The 19,593-nt window shown below is 30.8% G+C and overlaps 3 protein-coding genes across 6 annotated transcripts; 1 reads left to right on the forward strand and 2 right to left on the reverse strand.

The window, feature by feature from the left end:
• Positions 1 to 540: 540 nt before the first annotated feature.
• On the reverse strand, positions 541 to 8,553 carry LOC141529088 (uncharacterized). The gene is made up of 4 exons (XM_074245479.1): positions 8,205 to 8,553; positions 7,152 to 7,405; positions 4,742 to 4,943; positions 541 to 4,001 (listed from the first exon to the last, which is right to left on the reverse strand). Exons 3-4 carry the CDS (start codon positions 4,882 to 4,884, stop codon positions 1,211 to 1,213), a joined length of 2,934 nt encoding a protein of 977 aa, XP_074101580.1. The 5' UTR covers positions 4,885 to 4,943; positions 7,152 to 7,405; positions 8,205 to 8,553; the 3' UTR covers positions 541 to 1,210.
• Positions 8,554 to 8,878: 325 nt separating this feature from the next.
• Cka (Connector of kinase to AP-1) lies at positions 8,879 to 14,124 on the forward strand. Of its 4 annotated transcripts, none has more exons than XM_074245483.1 (10): positions 8,879 to 9,051; positions 9,115 to 9,578; positions 10,673 to 10,776; positions 10,899 to 11,078; positions 11,490 to 11,685; positions 12,120 to 12,414; positions 12,516 to 12,610; positions 12,697 to 13,213; positions 13,312 to 13,623; positions 13,865 to 14,124. In XM_074245483.1, the coding sequence occupies exons 2-10, from the start codon at positions 9,306 to 9,308 to the stop codon at positions 14,032 to 14,034; spliced, it is 2,142 nt and encodes a 713-aa protein (XP_074101584.1). In that variant the 5' UTR covers positions 8,879 to 9,051; positions 9,115 to 9,305; the 3' UTR covers positions 14,035 to 14,124. The 4 variants fall into 4 exon arrangements, with proteins under 4 accessions (XP_074101584.1, XP_074101585.1, XP_074101586.1 ...); XM_074245484.1 differs by having other exon boundaries at positions 12,123 to 12,414; XM_074245485.1 differs by having other exon boundaries at positions 11,490 to 11,679.
• Positions 14,125 to 16,576: 2,452 nt separating this feature from the next.
• LOC141529095 (uncharacterized) lies at positions 16,577 to 19,041 on the reverse strand. The gene is made up of 3 exons (XM_074245496.1): positions 18,680 to 19,041; positions 17,155 to 18,150; positions 16,577 to 17,015 (listed from the first exon to the last, which is right to left on the reverse strand). Exons 1-3 carry the CDS (start codon positions 18,956 to 18,958, stop codon positions 16,596 to 16,598), a joined length of 1,695 nt encoding a protein of 564 aa, XP_074101597.1. The 5' UTR covers positions 18,959 to 19,041; the 3' UTR covers positions 16,577 to 16,595.
• Positions 19,042 to 19,593: the final 552 nt, after the last annotated feature.

Here is a 19,593-nt window from a genome sequence, read left to right on the forward strand (position 1 = left end):
ATTGGTCAGGGTTCTTTATTATTATTATTATTTTTATTTCTTCATTGCTAAAAATTTTCCATTCATAATAATAATAATTAAAAAAATATTGATTTTATGATTATTATTGGATTAAAAAAAATAGATGAAGAAATTAAAATTAACAATAAAATTATTACATAAAAATAAAATAATAAAATATATTTAATATGAATTTATCTTACTTAAATTTAGTCTCTATAAAAACTATAAAAGTGATAAATTAATACCTTAAAAAAAAAAAAAATTGAATGGATACTTAATATTTTCACTCAATAAATAAAATAAATAAAAAAAAAAAAAAAAAAAAAAAAAAAAATCAAAAGCGATAAATTATAATTATGTGTCTACAACTACTTAAAAATGGATTTAACACAAAAATGATGACTTAAAAATAATAAAAGAAGAAATTAACATATGAATAACACCCAACAAAAATTCCTAAATTTATTTTTTATAGTCAATAGCCTATTTTTAAAATTAAAAAAAATTACAAGCTAGTTAAAATAATCACATCATTAATTATTATTTTAGGATTCTTTATTCGGATTCCTAATATATACACTGCCTTATTCTAAACTTACATAACAAATGTTAATAGTTATCTTGAGTCCGTACGAAATAAATTTACATCGCCTTCAATAGTAGTAATTATTTATACAGATCAGTATAATAATAATAATAATAATAATAATAATAATAATAATAATAATAATAATTATTATTATTATTATTATTATTATTATTGCTATTAAATATGTTTATCCAAAAATAGCAGCTGACTCAATTATATACAATACAATACTTGACCCTCATACTTGTTTGTTACGCTAAATAATTGCGATGATTTATTTCATATTATAACATATAACATATATAATTTATCTTAATTGATATATAAGTAATAGAGTAAGACTAAAATATAATAATAATTATTCCGATACACATTTCGCATTTTATCGCTAAAAAAATATAATTAAACCAAAAAATACCTCTAAGTATTTTTATTTTTTCTATAAATCACAAGTCAATAGTGAGTACGCCAAGTATGTAATAAGTAATTAGTGTGTACACAAAATTTAATTTTTTATTTTTTAATTAAAATGAAGCTTAAATATTTACACATTAATCAATGTATAAAACAATCTTAAAAATAATATTAATCAATATAATAAAAAATAAATTAATAATTTTACGCGAGCTTCATGTAGATAGTCCTATCACGAACTTTGCAATTTCTGAGCTCCCTAAGAGCGCGTTGAGCTTCACTTGGTGAAGAAAAAGCGACCCGGGCGTCTCCAGTGGGCATTCCGCGTTCGTTGTACCGCCGAATGACATGCTCGCGTTTGATATCAAAGTCCCCGAAGAATTCGATGATTTCATTGATGTCCGCTTTGAAAGGAACATTCTCCAGGCTGAGAACACATCCAGGTTTTCCAAAGCCTTCAACGTAGTCCATGGCGGGCGGCCTGTTCCCGGAACCGTTCCCAGAATTAGATCCGGAGCTGGTGAGCCCAGGAACAAGAGGTCTGAGGGGCATGTTGATGATTCCGGGCGGAGGAGGTGGAGGAGGAGGAAGTCCACGCATACCGAAGCCATTATTAAATCTGGGTGAGTGGTAGTTCATCATCTGGGGCCCCCTGGGCCTGGACTCATGCATGCTGAACGGAAAATTCTGCTGGGGGTCCATCCATTGGCCCGAGGCGCCAGAAGACTCGGGGTTTCCCAAGGTGTCCAGCATCTTGTGTCTCGAAACCAACTCGACAGTCGGGAAGCTCTTCCCCATTGGAAGACCATTCTTGGCCAGAGCTCTGATCGCTTCTTCGGGAGCGTCAAACTCGCAGAAGCACTCGCCCATTGGCGTCCCGTGCTTGTTGACCATCATGTGGATCCTTCGGGGAACAATTCCAATGTCCGAGAAGAAGTCCAAGATATCCCGGTCTCCGGTCTGGAACGGAAGCCCTCGAATGATAATACAATCCGGAGTGTTGCCGCTGTCTGCATTAGAGCTGTTATTGCTCAGCGTTTCTTGCTCGTGGATCCTCTTCGCCTTGACAAACTTGTCCTCCGGAATACTAACCGCAGTAATGGGAATCGGCCCAATTTTAAGCGAGGAACTCAGCGCGGCTTTTGCGTCCTCGACTCTGGAGAACTGTACAAAAGCTCCAACCTGGACAGAGTCGTCCTTCGACGACGGGGACAGCAACGCCGTGGAAGAAGTTATAAACAGGTCGTTTATCTTCCAGTCTTGGAACATTTTAGCGATATCCATTTCTTTGGCGAAGCTCGGCAGCTCGTTTATAAAAATACACGAGGAGTTTTGAGGATCTGACGGCAAATCTTCAACACTGCTGTTGCTGTTATTGTTAATATTAATATTACTACTACTACTACTACTACTATTAATCAAATTATTATTAATGTTATTATTACTAGGCCCCTCGCGATCGGGGTTGTAAGAATCCACGGCCTTGTCGAAAATACTCTCATCAAGCGAGCAGATCTCCACTTCAGAGCCTCTTACGAACCTCGGAGTGTTCATCGCGAGCTCTTTGCCCTCCGGCTTGCTGAACTTTATATAAGCAATGCCGACTCTGTTTCCATGAGTGTCGTTTATCAGCTTGAGCCCGTCTTTTCGGATAAAAATACCCTGGAACGCGTGACGGATGTCACTGTAAGACGCGTTTAACGGCATATTTCTTACTTCAATGCAGTTTCCCCCTTTGCCTTCAAATCTTCCATTGTTCCCAGAATTGGAACCACGTTCCGAGGTGTAGAGGTCGCTGTAGTTCGAGGACTGGAACGCGTATGGGTTACGTCGCCCGTCTAGTTCCTGCATTTTTGTCATTAAGGAATGGTTGTTGCTGTTATTTCTAAGGGTATTTCTATAATTGCTGTTATTATAGTCTCTATTAATATTATTAGCGCTAGAATTAGCATTAGGATTATTATTATTATTATTATTATTATTATTGCTATTATTAGCATTATTAGGATTATTAGCATTATTATTACTGTTGTTACTGAAATTTTCAGAGCCAAAATTACCCGGCGGACGTGACGGGAATCTCAAGTCATTAAGACGAGGCAATTCGTTGCCTCCAGGCGAAGGATTTCCTGGCCAAGAGTGTCTCTCGCGATTAATCGCGGCAATATTAGAATTATTAATACCAGGCATGCTCAAATTGAGACCGTTGTTAAGAGGGAACTGTGCGGGCATGAGCGGAGGCGGACAAACTCCGGGAACAGCGCCGGGGAATCCCAGAGCCCGAGGCTCGGGATCTTGATGAGGAATAGCGGCAATTCCAGCGCCTAGAATTCCAGGTGCGATCATCATTTGCATCTGGGTCTGGGGAGGAACCTCCCAAATGCCGTTCTCGATGGTCGGGTGTCTCTTGGAGTTTTTCCCGAGCATGGGCTTGTCTTTGGAAAACTGACCCACGCAGACGACGTCGCTGGTGTCGTCGTTGTCCTGCTGGGAGTCCTTGTTTCTGCGGTCGCTGTAGCGCTTGCTGTCGCGGTCGCGATCGCGGGACCTGGTGCGGTCTCGCGACCGTGAGTTGTCTCTGCGACGCCTTCCGCGGTCTCGCCGGTCGCGATCGCGGTCTCTGGACCGGGAACGATCGCGGCGGCGGCGATCCCGGTTGCGGTCCCTTCCGCGGTCTCTGTCGCGGGAGCGAGACCGGTCGCGAGACCTGGAACGCTCGCGGCGCTCTTTTCTGTCTTTGGAGTCTTCCTCCTTTTTGACTTCCTGCGGCGGCTTGATCTGGAGCTGGTGCTGCGGCTGCAGGTGCTGGTTCATTACTGGGACTCCTGGGACGGGGACTGGGTTCTGCATGAACGACTGCAGGGACAGAGTTTGCTGGCGAGCTGTCTCGATCACCTTTTGCATCTCTGTTCGCGAGCTCAGGAGTAATTTTATCTTCATCTCCTTTATTTTGCCCCCGTCGTGCATCATCGCTTGACGCGCATCTTCGTCGGTGCTAAATTTTAGAGAAAAATAAAATATACCACGATGCAGTAAAATTTTTTTTTTTTTTTTAACATTGATCATGGTGACCACAGATTTTTTTTTTTTTTTTTGGGGGGATTTAGATAGTGATAATTGGGAAAATATTAATTAAACTTGATATATTTTGCTTTAATCATCATCAGCTGGCTCTCTTGCTTCTTTACTCTTATTTCTGGATAGTGATAATTTTATATAATTTTTTATAATGATCCTAATAATATGTATAACTTAAATTTAATTTATTATTAATTAAATTGATTAAAAATTACTTGAGTTATTTAATTTTTGTTTATATACACAGAAAAAAAAAATTAGAATCAAGCAAATAATTTTTCTCTTAATTTAATTTTTTTTTTTCAAAGTAGAGTAGAATTAATAAAAAAAATTTTTATAGCTCTGCCAATATTATTAATTAATTATAAATAATTTTATTGAGTAACCCTGCCATTAACTTATGCCTTTTAGGACTTAATAAAGGAAAAATAAAATTAAAAAAAAAAATTTTCCTTGATGATAATTTTCCCAACGGCGATTACGACCAAGATTTGTGATTATAACGTGGCCACCATGGTGCTACTATGATTATTATTATTATTATTATTATTATAAGAGAGGAAACAATAGAAAAGTACAACTTAATTTATAAAAAAAATAGAAGCAGCTTTTTCTAAAAATAATTGTGTGGATTGTTGAGAGACAAAACAACTTTACCTGAACGCAATAAAAGCATCGCCCAATTCGCCGCCGACAATGTGAACGCCGCCTTCGGGAATGCTGAGCCCGCGGAAGAATTGACGAATGTCCAGTGCATTCGCAGACCACGCCAGATTTTGCAGCCTGATAATAACGCTCATTTTTCAGCTTATGTGTGACTAATTACAAATACGCACACATAAACACGATTATTTGATATCTGGAACCGAAGGGAAGTCAAGAACGAGTTAATTAATTGTCAGGGTTTTTACCAAAACTTTTAATATTTTAGATTTATTGTTAATAACTATTGCTATTTCTCTGATATACTGTTGAAATGCTTCTAAGATAAAAATTTAACGGCTCAAGACGGTCATAGTAAATAATAGTAATAAATTCGATCTTAAACTAACAAAGCTTATTTTAATTAAAGATTCCTCTGTTTGCAGACGAACCAAGTGTCAATTGAAGTAATTGCAACTAGCGTCGAGATTTTTTCAGCAGCAATAAATAATTATCCAGCAGCAAGATCACCAGCAATCGAGAAATCATAAAAAGATTTCAGAGTCAACAAGTATTCTGTGCTTCAGACATAAGAAATTTTTAAATAATAAAATCTAGCAACCTTGCAGTCACTATGTGATATAAATAAATAAAATTTTGATTTATTAAATAATGACTTTTGTTAAATTGGGCTGTACTTTTTTAACTATTGACATTTTTTAAAATATAAGCTCATCCCGATGTTACACTCATCGAGACCTTTCATTTGAGTACCCACATGCATTTTTCATATATTTTTCATATATACATATATATAATATATATAAATATATGAAAAATTAATGTGGGTACTCAAATGAAAGGTCTCGATGAGTATAATGTCGTGGTGAGCTTAAATATTTAAAAATGTCAATCGTTCTCAAGATACAAAGTCATTTATTAATTATGTATCTAGAGATAGAGCATTTTCAAATGCAGCATAAATACTTATCATAATAAATTAATTATCGGTGAAAATGATATGAAAGACCTTTGCAATGACACTAAATTTCACTAAAAAAAAGCCGATTTTATAATACGACTATCCTAGATACAAAATTTTTCTTATTTTCTTAATAATCTTAATAATATAGATTATTTAAATAGAATATTGTCAAGCATAGATAAGAATATATTTGTGTGAAAGATTATTGTTTCCGTCCTCAGGCACGCTGAATCTCCTTCGATGAGTTACTGCTCCATAAAATACCGCCGCTATTTTATTAGACAATCACAAGTATTAATAACGATCGTGTCAGAACGATTAGATGGATATTCAAGTGCTGATTAGATAAGAGCTTCAATGCTGGTACACATTGATACTTAGTTTATGATTAATAGCCAACCCATCTCACACTCCACTCGCATTCAATTTGTATCACAATAGAATTTTTTTTTTTTTTTTTTTGAGTAAATAAAGGTGCCAAGTTTTATTTATATTTTAATAAAAAATTTTTTTCATCCTGCAAATTTAAATTGTTAATTTTTAAATAATTAAATTAAAAAAATTTGTGTTTAAAAATCACACTGTGCTTAATTTGTATAATTTCAAGAAGAATAGACTGAATAATTTTAAGTACTGTTATCAGGTAATTTTTTAATTAAATCATTTAATTGATTAATTAAAAAAAAATTGATAACTGTCTGAATAAAAAAATAAGAGCTGGTTCCAATTATTTAAAATAAAATTATATTAGCAGAGTTTTTAACTCTGCTATTTGATTTTAAAATCACCGGATACTTATCCGTAAAATGTTTTCTTATCAAATAGTCTTTAGTGATATTTATTAAACGGAATATAAATTTATAAATCAATAGACCGAATCCAAATACTGTTATCAAGTTAATTTTTTCGGTGTAAATTGTAGTATGTAATTTAAAATCAGCTTGGTAACAGTATTAAATATTTGATAATAGCTAAAAAGTCAGAGCTTACAATTCACAGTTGATTAATCTTTTGAATAAAAAAGTAAGCTGATCAATAAATAAATAAACCTCTGAAATCTTATTAGATACAGAGAAATTAACAGTAATTTTATCCGGCCAGATTATTTATTCAAATCTCCGGGAATGTATTCAAGTGTAAGAAGTTGATAAAAAAGTTTATTCTGATATTTATTACACCTCTAGGAGATAATTAAAATCCTCGATTCTCGGCTCGGTAACTTATTACTTACCTCAGGATATATAAATAAAATAAAAACTTTAAAATATATAATAAATGTTATTTAAAAAAAAAAAAAAAAAAAAAAAAAAAAAAACAGCTTAGTATTGTAATAAAAATAAAAAATAAAATAAGTGAATAAAATATTGTCAATGATGAGAAATTATTTTAAATAAATACTTATTTGTTTTATTACATTTGAATTACTTTGAATCGAATTACCTTAGCAGGAACTTGAGAGACAAATATCTGGACTCTGGATACCGGTGCAGTAAAACAACGTCGCTTATAATTATTTCGCAGGGTTTGTTTCAATTAAAATTTTATTTTCAATTGCGGCAACGAAAAAATACGTAATCGATTTGCAGTAAATTCATTAAATTCGATCTTCGTAAGTGCACTCCAAAATTATTGTGGTCATGTTGTGTAAATCAGCTTAAATATCAGAAAAACACATCCACTGCTGCCTAATTATCCTGCAACACAATCATTTTTGTTTTTGTTTCCGACGTTGATTCTTTCAGATGAACTTTTTTCTCGTTCAATTAATGCAAATTAAATTTAAATAGAATTTTTTTTTATTTTTTATTACTGATCATTTTTTTTTTTAACACTCATTTTTAAAAATAATTACATCCCTCCCTTTTTGCACACACACATACACACATTTTATTTATTTAATTAATACTCAAAATTTTATTTTTTTTTATTGAATATATATATTATTTTATATTATATAAAATAAAATATAGGGCGATAAAAATATAAAAAGAAATTTACTGTAAATAATCGTCGCAAGGTTCAAAATGTAATAATGCTGAAGTTAACCGTCAGCTTTCAATTTTAAAAATTTTAATAACAATTTAAAATCAATTACAATAAAAAAATGCTTCTAAAAATTTTCACTTGTAATTTTTATTAATTTAATTTTTTTTATAATAATTGCATTATTATAAAATTTTAAAATAATTTTTAATGTCTGCCAACTTCAGTGTCATAAAATGTAATAATTAATTATTTAATTAAAAAAAAAAAAAAAAATTCATGCGAGACGATTTTATTGAAATAATTGTGTATGGAAACAATTATTTATTGAAGACTGTGTAAATATCATAAATGGTCGCCATTACCAGAAAGTATTTCCATGTTTTATATCTATTAGTATATATAGATATATTGACGTGTTATATCGAATAAAAGAGACGTAGATATATGTATGTATAGTAATGATTAATTACTATAATAATTTTGTTCCTTAGAAAATAGCAAACTCACCAAACTAACTCTAAAAATGATGATGTTTAATATATTTATATAGATATATATTTTAATTTATTCACACGTGCATACTGTAAATTAAATAGCTGTCCTTTAAATGTAAAAACGACGCTGTGTATATTATTTTATTATAGAATGTGATTACAAAATGCTTGTCGCCTGAACACACGAACGATAATGTTGATGGTACAAAATGGCGGTCATTTAGTTTAGCTGCGCGTCAATTATTTACGCAGATATCGATGTGCGCTTATCGATTTTTATTTCGCGCCATCTGGTGGGTTTTAAATTTGCGGGAAAATATAAATATGTTGACAGTCAAAGTGTCAGTTTAATTGTTTTAATTAAATTAAAAAATTAATTAAATATTAATAATAATAATAATTGACAACTTCAAATTTTTAAATAAAAAAAAATGTAATTTCACTTTTTTAAAAAATAAAAAATCGATCAGCTGTTTTTAAAAAAATAACAATATTTATTTTGATTTTTTTTTTTAACTAAGCTTAAAAAGTGTCCACAAAAAACGACAGTAGAGAAAAGTGGTCAGCTGTGATTGGTCGACTCTCAATTAAACATCCAATCAACGGAGATATTTATTCGATATATATTTTTATCCGTGCAATGATAAATAATCCTGAGAACCCGGTGTTAATATTCGTAATTCGCGATTCGCGATTGAAGATTGAATTTAGTGGGCTTTAAGTGAGTACCAGAGATCTAGATCTAACTAATAATTTAACATTCGAGACTCGAGCAAGTATTTGAATAAATAAATGTACTTATTGCTGTAATTAGTGAGTGTATTTGTCAAGTATTTATTTAGTCCGAGTCTAGGCAAGCGGTAAGTGTGAGTTTGATGTGTGGATACGATCAAGGTTTGAAGCATCTTGCAATATCTTTTCAGAGCTGAGAAAGACAAGGAGGGAGAAGAAAACGGAGACGAGGAAAGAAGGGAGAGGGAAGAAAAGTGAAGTAGTATCTTTGTCTCGTTCTTGCACACGTTCCACCCAGGGAGCAGTGTGATGGTGTTTGTTGGTGTCGTGTGTTAGTGAGGGTAAAAAGGCACAGTTGCTGTAATGGCCGCCGTGTCATGAAATGAAGGTGCCCAGCCAGTGTTGCGGTCCCATAATGGAGGATAACTCCAGTTCAACTTCACAAAATCACAATGGACCATTGTCGTCAGCTGGTGTTAATGTGTCACCTTCAAATGACAAACATCAAAACAGTGATAATGCTAGTGGTAATGGTAATAATAAAGATCAACGACCACAGTACTCGATGCCTGGAATTCTACACTTCATACAGCACGAGTGGGCTCGTTTTGAGCTTGACAGATCCCAATGGGAATTAGACAGAGCTGAATTTCAGGTATTTATTATTTTATTTTACATTTTATTTTATTTATTATTTTTTTTATTTTTAAATTCAATATTTTATTTTATCCAATTTGCTGGTTTATTATTTATATAGTTAGCTTTTGACTTTGTTTTAATTGTCATCTGACATTTTAACGGCTGATATCATTTTTATTTCCTTTTTTTAGATTCGGTCATCAAATAATCATTAATGCGCTGTTTTATTTATTTTTATCAAATTATTCGATTGATTTTTTGAGGAATTAAAGTTTACTTTGATGCTGAAAATAGCCGATCAGCTTTTAGTTTTCATAAACATTATTGAGGGGAAATAGAAAATTTTTTTAAGAGAATTATTTATGACACTGAAGTATAATAGTAAAGTTAGCCAACATTTTTAATTTTTTTTTTAATAATCAAATTAGAACAAAAAAATATTTTTAAAAAATTGCATGAGTAATTTTTTAAATTTTCTACATGTGAAATTTTTTTTTTAAATAATTTTTCAATAAAAAGAACTTCTAAAAAATTTTTTTAAATTGACCGTTGACGGTTAACTTCAGTATCATAATTTTTTACTATTTTTATTGACGCGTTAAATTTTATTTTATTTTACCATCAAAATGTGTGTCAATTAATAAATAAATTAATTAATTTTCATAAAAAATTTTGATAAAATTTAATAAAAAAAAAAAAAAAAAAAAAAAAATGTAATTTGAGACAATAAAAGTTTCATTTAATTTAAAATTTAAATTTGAAAATTTCTAGCCATTGTTAAAATGGAGTAAAAGTATTTAATTGCCGATTTAATTTATGTTAACAAGTATATAAATAGTATTTTTATTTTTATCTTAATGATAATAAATAGAAATTTTATTACATTGCAATGAAATGCTATGTACTAGAGCAATTACACGTTGTCAGCGTAAATAATAAAATGTATTGATAAGATCAGAATGTAAGAGTTTGATTTATAATGATTGCAATTGATTTTTAATTTATTAAGCTAAAAATAGTAAGCGCTAAATTAATTAATCTTTACTGTCAAATTAAAAAATAATTTTTTTTTATATAAAATATTTTTATAATAAAATTTTTTTTTTGTAGGCTAGAATAGCTTTTTTACAAGGAGAAAGAAAAGCTCAAGAAAATTTGAAAAATGATTTAGTAAGAAGGATAAAAATGCTTGAGTATGCTCTCAAACAAGAAAGGTAATATTTTTATTTTATTAATTATTTACTCCAAAAATTCAAAGCCAATTTTTACCGAATTGAAAATTGGAAAAATAAATCGATAAAATAAGTTTAATTTTTTTTTTATTATTTTTATGAAGGGCAAAATACCATGTATTGAAATATGGAACGGATATTGGAATCGAGGGGGATGGAAAGCCGCCTCTATACGAGGAGAGCACCACAGGTGATGGATCTGAAGGTGGTGGTGCTGATGACGAGGCATTCTTTTCATCCGTCAGTAATATATCATGGCGACAAGGACGTCAGTTATTACGAGAGTAAGATAATAATTAATATCTACTTAGAGTTTATATTGCGCTAAACAATTGATCATTAACTATGTTAAGAGCTTATCATCGGAACGGACGCTTTATTTATTTATTTACTATCTTGAAAGGAAGCCTCAAAAGTTCTCTATCTAATACTTTTATATATGATTTCAAATGTTTTTTTAAATAAGTATTAAACTCTTTACTTTATTAAATTAGTTACAAAACTATTTGTTAAATAATAATGTCATTAAAGATAGCAGTCTTGAAGATTTTTTAATTTTTTTTTTTAACAAAAAAATTTATTTAAAAAAAAATTGCATTTATTATTTTTAAAAATGATTAAAAAATTATAGAATAAATTTACAAGCAATAATTTAAGATTAATATTAAAAAATAATAAAATTAAAAAAAATTTAGATATTTACAAGAAATCGGATACACTGACACAATTATTGATGTAAGATCAAATCGAGTACGTTCATTACTCGGTTTAAATAATAATGCTGATACCGAAGAGATTCATACACCGGCTATAAATGGTAACGAAACGGCAACAAAACGTGTGCGGTATAATACTAACTACAAACGAAGTGTAGCAGCAAAAAAGGTAGAGGTAAATAACAAAACTAGTCAATTTTTTTATTTATTTATTTATTTATTAATTTAATTTAATTATTTTTATTTTATAAACTTAATACACAACAATATTACATTTTAATGAATTTTTTCTACACCTTACATAGTTACACATTTGTGAGGAAGTAGGTATAGTATGACGAAAGCGGGAAAAAAATGTCAGTAGTTATTATAAAATTTAATTACCCAGTTAAAATAAATTAAAATATCTCCTATATTTATTTTAAATATTAGTATAGTTTAAAATAAATAATTAGCATTATTTGTAGACACACGTACACTTAAACAGTCATGCACATGCGATTATTTTTACGTAGCCCGTATTGTGCTCTCTCTCTCTCTCTCTCTTTTTTTTTTTTTTTTTTTTTTTAATTGCCCTTATCGATTAATTGATAAAGAAAATCATTATAGCAGCAGCCATCATCACTCACGGAAGCAATAATATTCGACACAGAGGCATCTGTGATGGCTAACTTTGAATTTCTCGCTCACACTGACATTGACGTGGAGGAAGAGGACGTCGAGAATGAAGATGAGTTGTACGATCAAGACGTAAAGAAGCAGAAGCAAAATAAGGAATCGATAATGTTGGTTGAAGATGTCGATGTCGAGGCTGAAGAAGTATTCAATGAATTGAATCTTCTTACAGAAACAGAAGATCAATTGCAACCCAAACCGGCCATGACATTTCACTCTAATTATATCGGTTTGTTAATTAATTAATTTATTTATACGAGCAATAAATAAATAGGATTTTGATTTATTAAATAATAAATAGATTTACTTAATTAATTAAATTTATTTTAGCTCCAACAAAATCAGAAGAGCGTCTTGCAGCAATGGAGAGGCTCGGCGATTTAGCCCAATTGACTGTCAATAATGATGCGGAAGTAACCTACGACGTAAGTTTTTTTATTTAATAAATAAATTTATTTACACTTAGAAAAAAGATAAAAAAATAAAATAGAATGACAAAATAAATTTGCAGATGTCAGCTGCGCCAAGAGAAATATTTAGAAAAACATGGAACGCGAAGAACATCTTACGTTCTCACTTTGATTGCGTAAGATCCCTCGTCTTCCACCCAACAGATCCAGTACTGATAACAGCGAGCGATGATCACACTCTGAAATTGTGGAATCTGCAAAAAACAGTCCCGGCTAAAAAATCCGCGTCTCTTGACGTCGAGCCGCTCTACACATTCAGATCGCACACAGGACCGGTGTTGTGCTTGGCAATGTGTAACTCCGGGAATCGCTGCTACAGCGGCGGACTTGACAGTATGATACACTGTTGGTCAGTACCTTCAGGTAATATTGATCCCTACGACTCATATGAGCCCGGAGTACTCAGTCAGACGTTGACTGGACACACTGACGCTGTTTGGGGACTGAGTATGTTCCATCCACGGTCACAGTTGCTGTCTGTGAGTGCTGATGGTACAGTTAAGCTGTGGAATCCACAGAGCAAAGTACCATTGCTTAATACGTATACTTCTGAACAAGGTATTTGTTTTTTTTTTTTATTATTATTAATTATTCAATTTATTTATAAATTATTATTATTAATTTTTAAATTTAATAAAAATAATCCTAATTTTCAGATGGCATTCCAACTTCTGTAGATTTTGTAAGAGATGAACCACACAAAATAGTAGTAGCTTACGAAGCTGCTTGTCTAATATTCGACGCCGAAACAGGAGCCGTTGTATCGCGACTCGAGGGCAATGGTACTAAAGGCATTAATCGCGTAGTAGCCCACCCACTACAATCGTTAATTGTTGCGGCTCATGAAGACAGACACATTAGATTTTATGATCATCGCAGTGCCAGTCTTGCACACGCTATGGTCGCGCATTTGGACGCCGTCACTAGTCTCGCTGTGGATCCCCACGGGCTCTATTTACTATCAGGCAGTACGTATTATTATTATTTTTTATTTTTATATCACCACTATTATAGACTATGAATTTTATTTTTACTCTCATAGCAACCGTGATAGATTTAATTAATTAAACCTCGACCCAATCAACTGATTGATGTATCGAGATTAATATTTAATCAAACTCGACTGCTTCAGCTAGCTTTAGTCTAAATAAAAATTATTTATTAAAATAGAAATAAAATTATTTATTTATTTATTTTTTTTTTTTCTAGGTCATGATTGCAGTATAAGATTATGGAATATTGATAACAAGACTTGCGTACAAGAAATAACAGCACATCGTAAGAAATTCGATGAAAGTATTTTAGACGTTGCGTTTCATCCATCGTTACCGTTTATCGCGAGCGCCGGAGCTGATGCACTTGCTAAGGTATTCGCGTAAGTGATATTTTAAAAGTAAATAACAGAAAACTAAACAAACAGGAAAAAAATCACAATAATTAAAAAAAAAAAAAAAAAAAAAATCACAAAATACGTTTTCAACTACGAGTCTTTGTTAAAATTAGCGGATAAATCATGTGAAGCGGTTTTTGTACTCATGTTCTACGTTATTTTTTTTTTTAGATAGGTTTTTTTGTATGTACTCCACTTCCAAACTTGTTTTGAATGTTTTAAGGATCTATTACCATTGATAATTAGTTGTGAGCCGTAGTTAAGTATGTCAAACAAAAAAAAATATTAAAAAATTAAAAAAAAAATTTCAACATATTAAAAAATACTCATATTATATAAATATATAAATAAATATACATTGATAGAGATGAAAAGCAAATAAATAATAATTATTATTAAAAGTAAAGTTATTATTAATTAAAAATAAAATATAAACGTTAATGGCAAATCTAATAGATAAAAAAAATAAACAAACTTTGTAATAATATACTGTTTGAATAATGTTTTAATTTTTATTTTATGTGCAAATGCTATTTGTTATAAACTGTCACTAATTAGACGTGTAATCCTGTCGGCAGCGTGACAAAAATCCTTAATGTAATTCACCCAGACATTAAATGCGTATAATTAAATTATAGAAAGTAAAAAAAATTTTTTTTGAGGAGGTTCGTTAGTTTTTTTTTTTTTTTTTTGATCAATTATTTTTGTCAATAAATTTTTTTACTCGTTTTATTTTTGAGATTATTTAGTAATTTAGTTAAATAAAAATTTTTAATAAAATATCAACAAAAAATAATTAAAAAATATTAAAGGTTTAACAATAATAAAATTAAGTAATTTAAATGAATAAAATTAATTTATAATTTTTTTACCGATTTAATAATTTGTATAATTCATAAATAATACAATTAACTGATTAATGATAATTATTATTATAAAAACTAATAAATATTTCAATAATAATAATAATAATAATATACCAAAATCCGTAAAATTAAACTTGAAACTTTTGTAACTAACGATTCTCCTTGAGTTAAAAAAAGGATGATTGGAAAAAATGGAGGTAAGACTTTAATGAGAAGGTAAAAAAATAATTAAAAATTAAACAATTTTATTAAAATTGTTTTTTTAAAAAAAAAAAAGTCCGAAATGCACACTGCCGCAGTAACATAATATTTATCTTTATGTTAATTATTTATTACAATTATAGTTACTGTTGCACAGCCACTGAAGTTTAGTATCATTAAAAAAAATAATAAATAAAAAGAAGGATGAAAAAAGTAAAAGTTGGTCCAGTGAAAAAGGAAGTTTTAAAATAATAAATTAAATGTTATAATTAGTCTCCCATTACACGACTTTGCTGACTCTAATACTTGAGTTCCAGCATAATAGAAATTATAATTATAATTACAATAATTGATAATAATAATAATATTAATACTAAAGTAATAATGCGTAAGATTATGAAAAATACTAGACATAATAATTAATAACAATAAATTATAATTGTGTGTTTCACTGTAATATATTGTATTTAAAAATAGACAAAAAGACGTGTAACTTATAATGCATACTTTTTGTTTTAACGAGCTCTCTCTTGTTTTTTTATTTTATTATTTGTAGCAGTAGTTTTAAGATTTTTTTTTTATTTTAATCATTATTTTCTAACGTACTCGTTTTTTACAAGTATAAATAATTGATTAAATAATAATAATAATAATAAATGAATAAAAGCAATTCCAATGCATGGGCTTTATCTTAGACTATAAATTGCGTTATTAAATTATATAATAATAATTATTAATTAATTAGTGGAATTTAATGATTTTTTGACTGTATACGTTTACTATAAAATACACTTAGAAACTTTTTTATATAACTTTAACCTTTAAACTTACCGAAATTTATTATTTACTTGTCATTTTTTTTTCACTTTAATTATAATTATTCATTTTTTTTTCTCAGCTGTTATAAAATAAGTTATTTTAATTCTTTAAAAGTTATTCAAGTTTTTTTTTTTTAAGTTATTCAATTTTTTTAATGAAGTGTGACTGCAACTATATTTACAGCTTTCAAAATTGGCGCGCTTAAGTAGCGCGCCCCCTACAGGCGAAATAAAGAACTAGTTTTTCCGAAAATGGCGCGGCGGTGACTTGTTCTTTTTTCTTCTTCAAGAAAATTCATGAAAAATGGACAATTATTAATTTATTTATTACAAATAATGATTTTTTATTGTTCGTATTTATGAAAATTAATTTTAGACGATATTTTACAATGATTTGATGATAATTTAGTCAGAGTAGACTAATAATTCCAAAATTCAATCTCAAACTTCTCACCGGTAAGTCCAAAAATTTCAAAATATGAATGAAGCCGAAAAAAATAAAAAAAAAAAAAATTTGGCATGTAGAAAATTAAAAAAATTCCAAGTGTAATTTTTATTGATCAAAAAAATAAAAAATTATCAAATGTCTGCTAATTTAGTATCACAAATAATGACCAAAGGTAAGAAAAAAATAAGACATTAAATATAACATCAACATAAATATATTACAGATACATTCCATTGACTAGATAATCAGCGTCATGGGCAAAAGGTCCATGTCGCTTGCCCCTTTTCCTCAGCCCCCTCAATCTACAGGTAAACAAAGCGACCATCATTGCAGTGACGGTCAGCCCAAGCACCAGAGATATCACAGCTCCTCTGGGCTTCAATATTTCATTATTAACATCTTTGTTATGACTCTGCAAGTGCTCAGCATAGTGATGAACCCTCACCTCATGTTTCTCCGCTTTCTCACTCACTTTCTCAACATGTCCATTTTTATTGTCCACCAGGTCTTTATTTTTACCACTCAAATGCTCAGTTTTATCCCCAGAAATTTTAGCCTCCTTATTGACAATTTTCTGAGTCTCCAACTCTTTTTTTATGCTGACAGTCTCCTTGGTTGATATTCCATCAGCTGATTCCTAAAAAAAATCAATAAAAAATTTACACTAATAATTTTTTTTTAATTTTTACGTGGAATTTTTTAATTAAATTTTTTTCAATAAAAAAAAAATTTTTAAATGTCAGCTAAGTTAATTTTAGAAAAAATAAATTAATCACCTTATCATTTTTAGCGTCAGGATGACTACCATCAAGCCGAGACTCTTTTCTCGCTAAACTAACGGGAGGAATGGTGACAACTAACTTGGGAGCATCTGGAAGAGGACCTGGTTGCTGCCAGGATTCGTGGAGCTGCCTGGGGTAGTAAGGATCGTAGCGTTCGGGGTCAAGGTAAGGAGTTTCTTCAGGATTATTATCACCCCCAGGTCTTTTATGATTAAAAATATGCTGCCTTTCCACGTAGTGCGGTATGAGCCCGTTGTCTTTCGGATTTACAGGAAAAGCGTCTTTGTTAAAAGCCGTCTGCTGGTCGTACATCTGCCGATAGTCCCAGGCGTTGACATAGCCGAGTCCGTAGTTAGGTACTTGAGGTAGAGAATACTGGACAGTCTGCTGGGGGTAGACCTGGTGCCAGGTTTTGGCAAGCTCGGGATTCCCGAACCTTTGTACGGGTGGGTATTTATAATGGAGAGGATACTTGAGCTCGAGGGCCGGAGGCTCATGAACCGGAGGCTCTGGAGGCGGGGGAGGTGGTCTGGGCGGTCCGGCGACCGGGGGAGACGTGGGTTTTTCCGTTGGACACCCCAGGTCGCTGGCCTCGTCGGAGGCGTCCGAACACTGGGGAATCCCGTCGCAGACGTTGTAAATTGCTATGCAATCGTGGGAGCTGCGACACTCGTACTGGTTTCGGCTGCATCCAGGCTTGATTGGTCGAGAGGTAGTCGGGATCGGCTTTATCACCTCTGGAATTTCCGTCGCTGGCTGGATTACTATTGACGCTGGCGTGTACGAGTATTCCAGTGGTCTCTCCACCATTTTTCTCAGCGATTTCAGCTCGTGTTCCTGCTGACTATGACGCATTTGCTCCTCCGAGTGCGTGTGAGATCTGATGTTCAGATTCGTCAGCACTGCGCTGCTGTAATTTACGTGGCTGGTAAATTTACATTTGAAGTCGTGAGGCGGCCCGCAGTGGAATAAATAACAGCTTCCTTGTTTCTGGGAAATGTTTATAGGATTAGTTTTTTTTTAGATAAAAAATTGTTTTGGTACAATAAAAAAATTGGGTCTTGGTTGTTGGAGATTTTTTTTTTTTAATTTATTACTCTAGTGAGATTTTTATAAAATTTTATTATTAAATTTTTTTAATAGTAATAAAATTTATATTAAACTATTAAAAAAACTTTTTCTATAATTAGAATTTAAAGAAATACAGTATTAATTGTTTAATAAAATTTTTTGTTTATTTTATTCTTGTAAATTAAAAAATTTACAACAACCATGTTCTAATTTTTTTACAACAAGAATTTAAAAAAATATTTTACGATAAATAATAACCCATGAATTTTTAATTTTATCATTAAATTTAAAGTTGACAATTCAGTAAATTAATTACATAATTTTTTTGGATAAAAAATTTAATTGTGATAAATATTATGAATCTATACAACTCCAATAATAAGATTATATTTAATCGAATATTAGATTAAAAAATAATTCTGAATAAAATGAAGAAATAAAATAAAACCTTTTCTTCAAAGACAAAAACATCGCACTCATTGGTTTTGCAACAAAGTTTCAAACAATCTTGTCGATTGTCCACCTCGGTCTCCATCAGATACTTGGCCCCGAGAGTTAGTGAGTCTTGGGTCCGTATTATTTTGTCCGTGTGGACTGCAAAACTGTCCAGGCAAATTTGCACATCGTCTTCCGAGAATTTCCCGGTCTGGACCAATAAATTTTCACTGTTTGCAAAATTTAATATCACTACTAATTTGATAAAAATACAAAAGTCTAAATAAAACATGACGTTTGTGTTGTCGACGCCAAAATACTGAAGCGCGCAAGTCCCCGAGCATTAGAAGCGATCAATAATCGCTTCCATAATCACCTGCTCCTCGAGCATAATTATATTTATATTATACATTTTAAATTTAACCAACAATTTTTTTAAATCCATGCTGGCAATTTTTTTTTTAACTTGAAGTTGTCTTTTTAATAATAAAGAAGAAATACATCATATTTTATTTATGAATAATTAAAAACGAGGTTCATTAATTGAGCATTTATTTAGTTATTTTTTATTAGATTGTTTAACAATATTTATAATTAATCAGATTTTTATAAATAAATTAAATTTTAATATTCTTCACACTCAATAATGTCAATTAAAAAAATTTTATCTGTATGAATAAATATTTAGCTCTTAGATGAGTCACTGAGAAATTAAATATTAAATAAATTATCCTCGCCGTAATTTAAAATAATTAATCAGTAATAATTAATAAATTGATTTGTAAAAAACTCAGTAGTAAAAGTCATTGTGTCAGCGACATAATGACAATCCCCGTATAGTACTTTCAATTATCATGATTGCACATGCCCTTGAAGTAATTATGGGTCTAAAAATACAAACTGAATATTTAAAAAAAAATCTAATTA

Source organism: Cotesia typhae, unplaced genomic scaffold (genome assembly GCF_013202065.1).
Source record: "Cotesia typhae breed Kobodo isofemale line unplaced genomic scaffold, CoteBio_Ctyphae contig_44, whole genome shotgun sequence".
Lineage (NCBI taxonomy): Eukaryota > Metazoa > Arthropoda > Insecta > Hymenoptera > Braconidae > Cotesia > Cotesia typhae.

What these genes read in the sequence shown, in the direction of transcription:
- LOC141529088 (XM_074245479.1), bottom strand. Translation starts at nt 4,884, where the DNA reads ATGAGCGTTATTATCAGGCTGCAAAATCTGGCGTGGTCTGCGAATGCA. An exon ending in GATGCTTTTATTGCGTTCAG is followed by an intron (nt 4,002 to 4,741) that starts GTAAAGTTGTTT and finishes TCTAAAATTTAG; the next exon opens with CACCGACGAAGATGCGCGTC.
- LOC141529095 (XM_074245496.1), bottom strand. Translation starts at nt 18,958, where the DNA reads ATGTTTTATTTAGACTTTTGTATTTTTATCAAATTAGTAGTGATATTA. An exon ending in TTTTTGTCTTTGAAGAAAAG is followed by an intron (nt 18,151 to 18,679) that starts GTTTTATTTTAT and finishes AACATTTCCCAG; the next exon opens with AAACAAGGAAGCTGTTATTT. An exon ending in CTGACGCTAAAAATGATAAG is followed by an intron (nt 17,016 to 17,154) that starts GTGATTAATTTA and finishes GATTTTTTTTAG; the next exon opens with GAATCAGCTGATGGAATATC.
- Cka (XM_074245483.1), top strand. Translation starts at nt 9,306, where the DNA reads ATGAAGGTGCCCAGCCAGTGTTGCGGTCCCATAATGGAGGATAACTCC. An exon ending in TATGCTCTCAAACAAGAAAG is followed by an intron (nt 10,777 to 10,898) that starts GTAATATTTTTA and finishes ATTTTTATGAAG; the next exon opens with GGCAAAATACCATGTATTGA. An exon ending in ATGCGGAAGTAACCTACGAC is followed by an intron (nt 12,611 to 12,696) that starts GTAAGTTTTTTT and finishes ATAAATTTGCAG; the next exon opens with ATGTCAGCTGCGCCAAGAGA.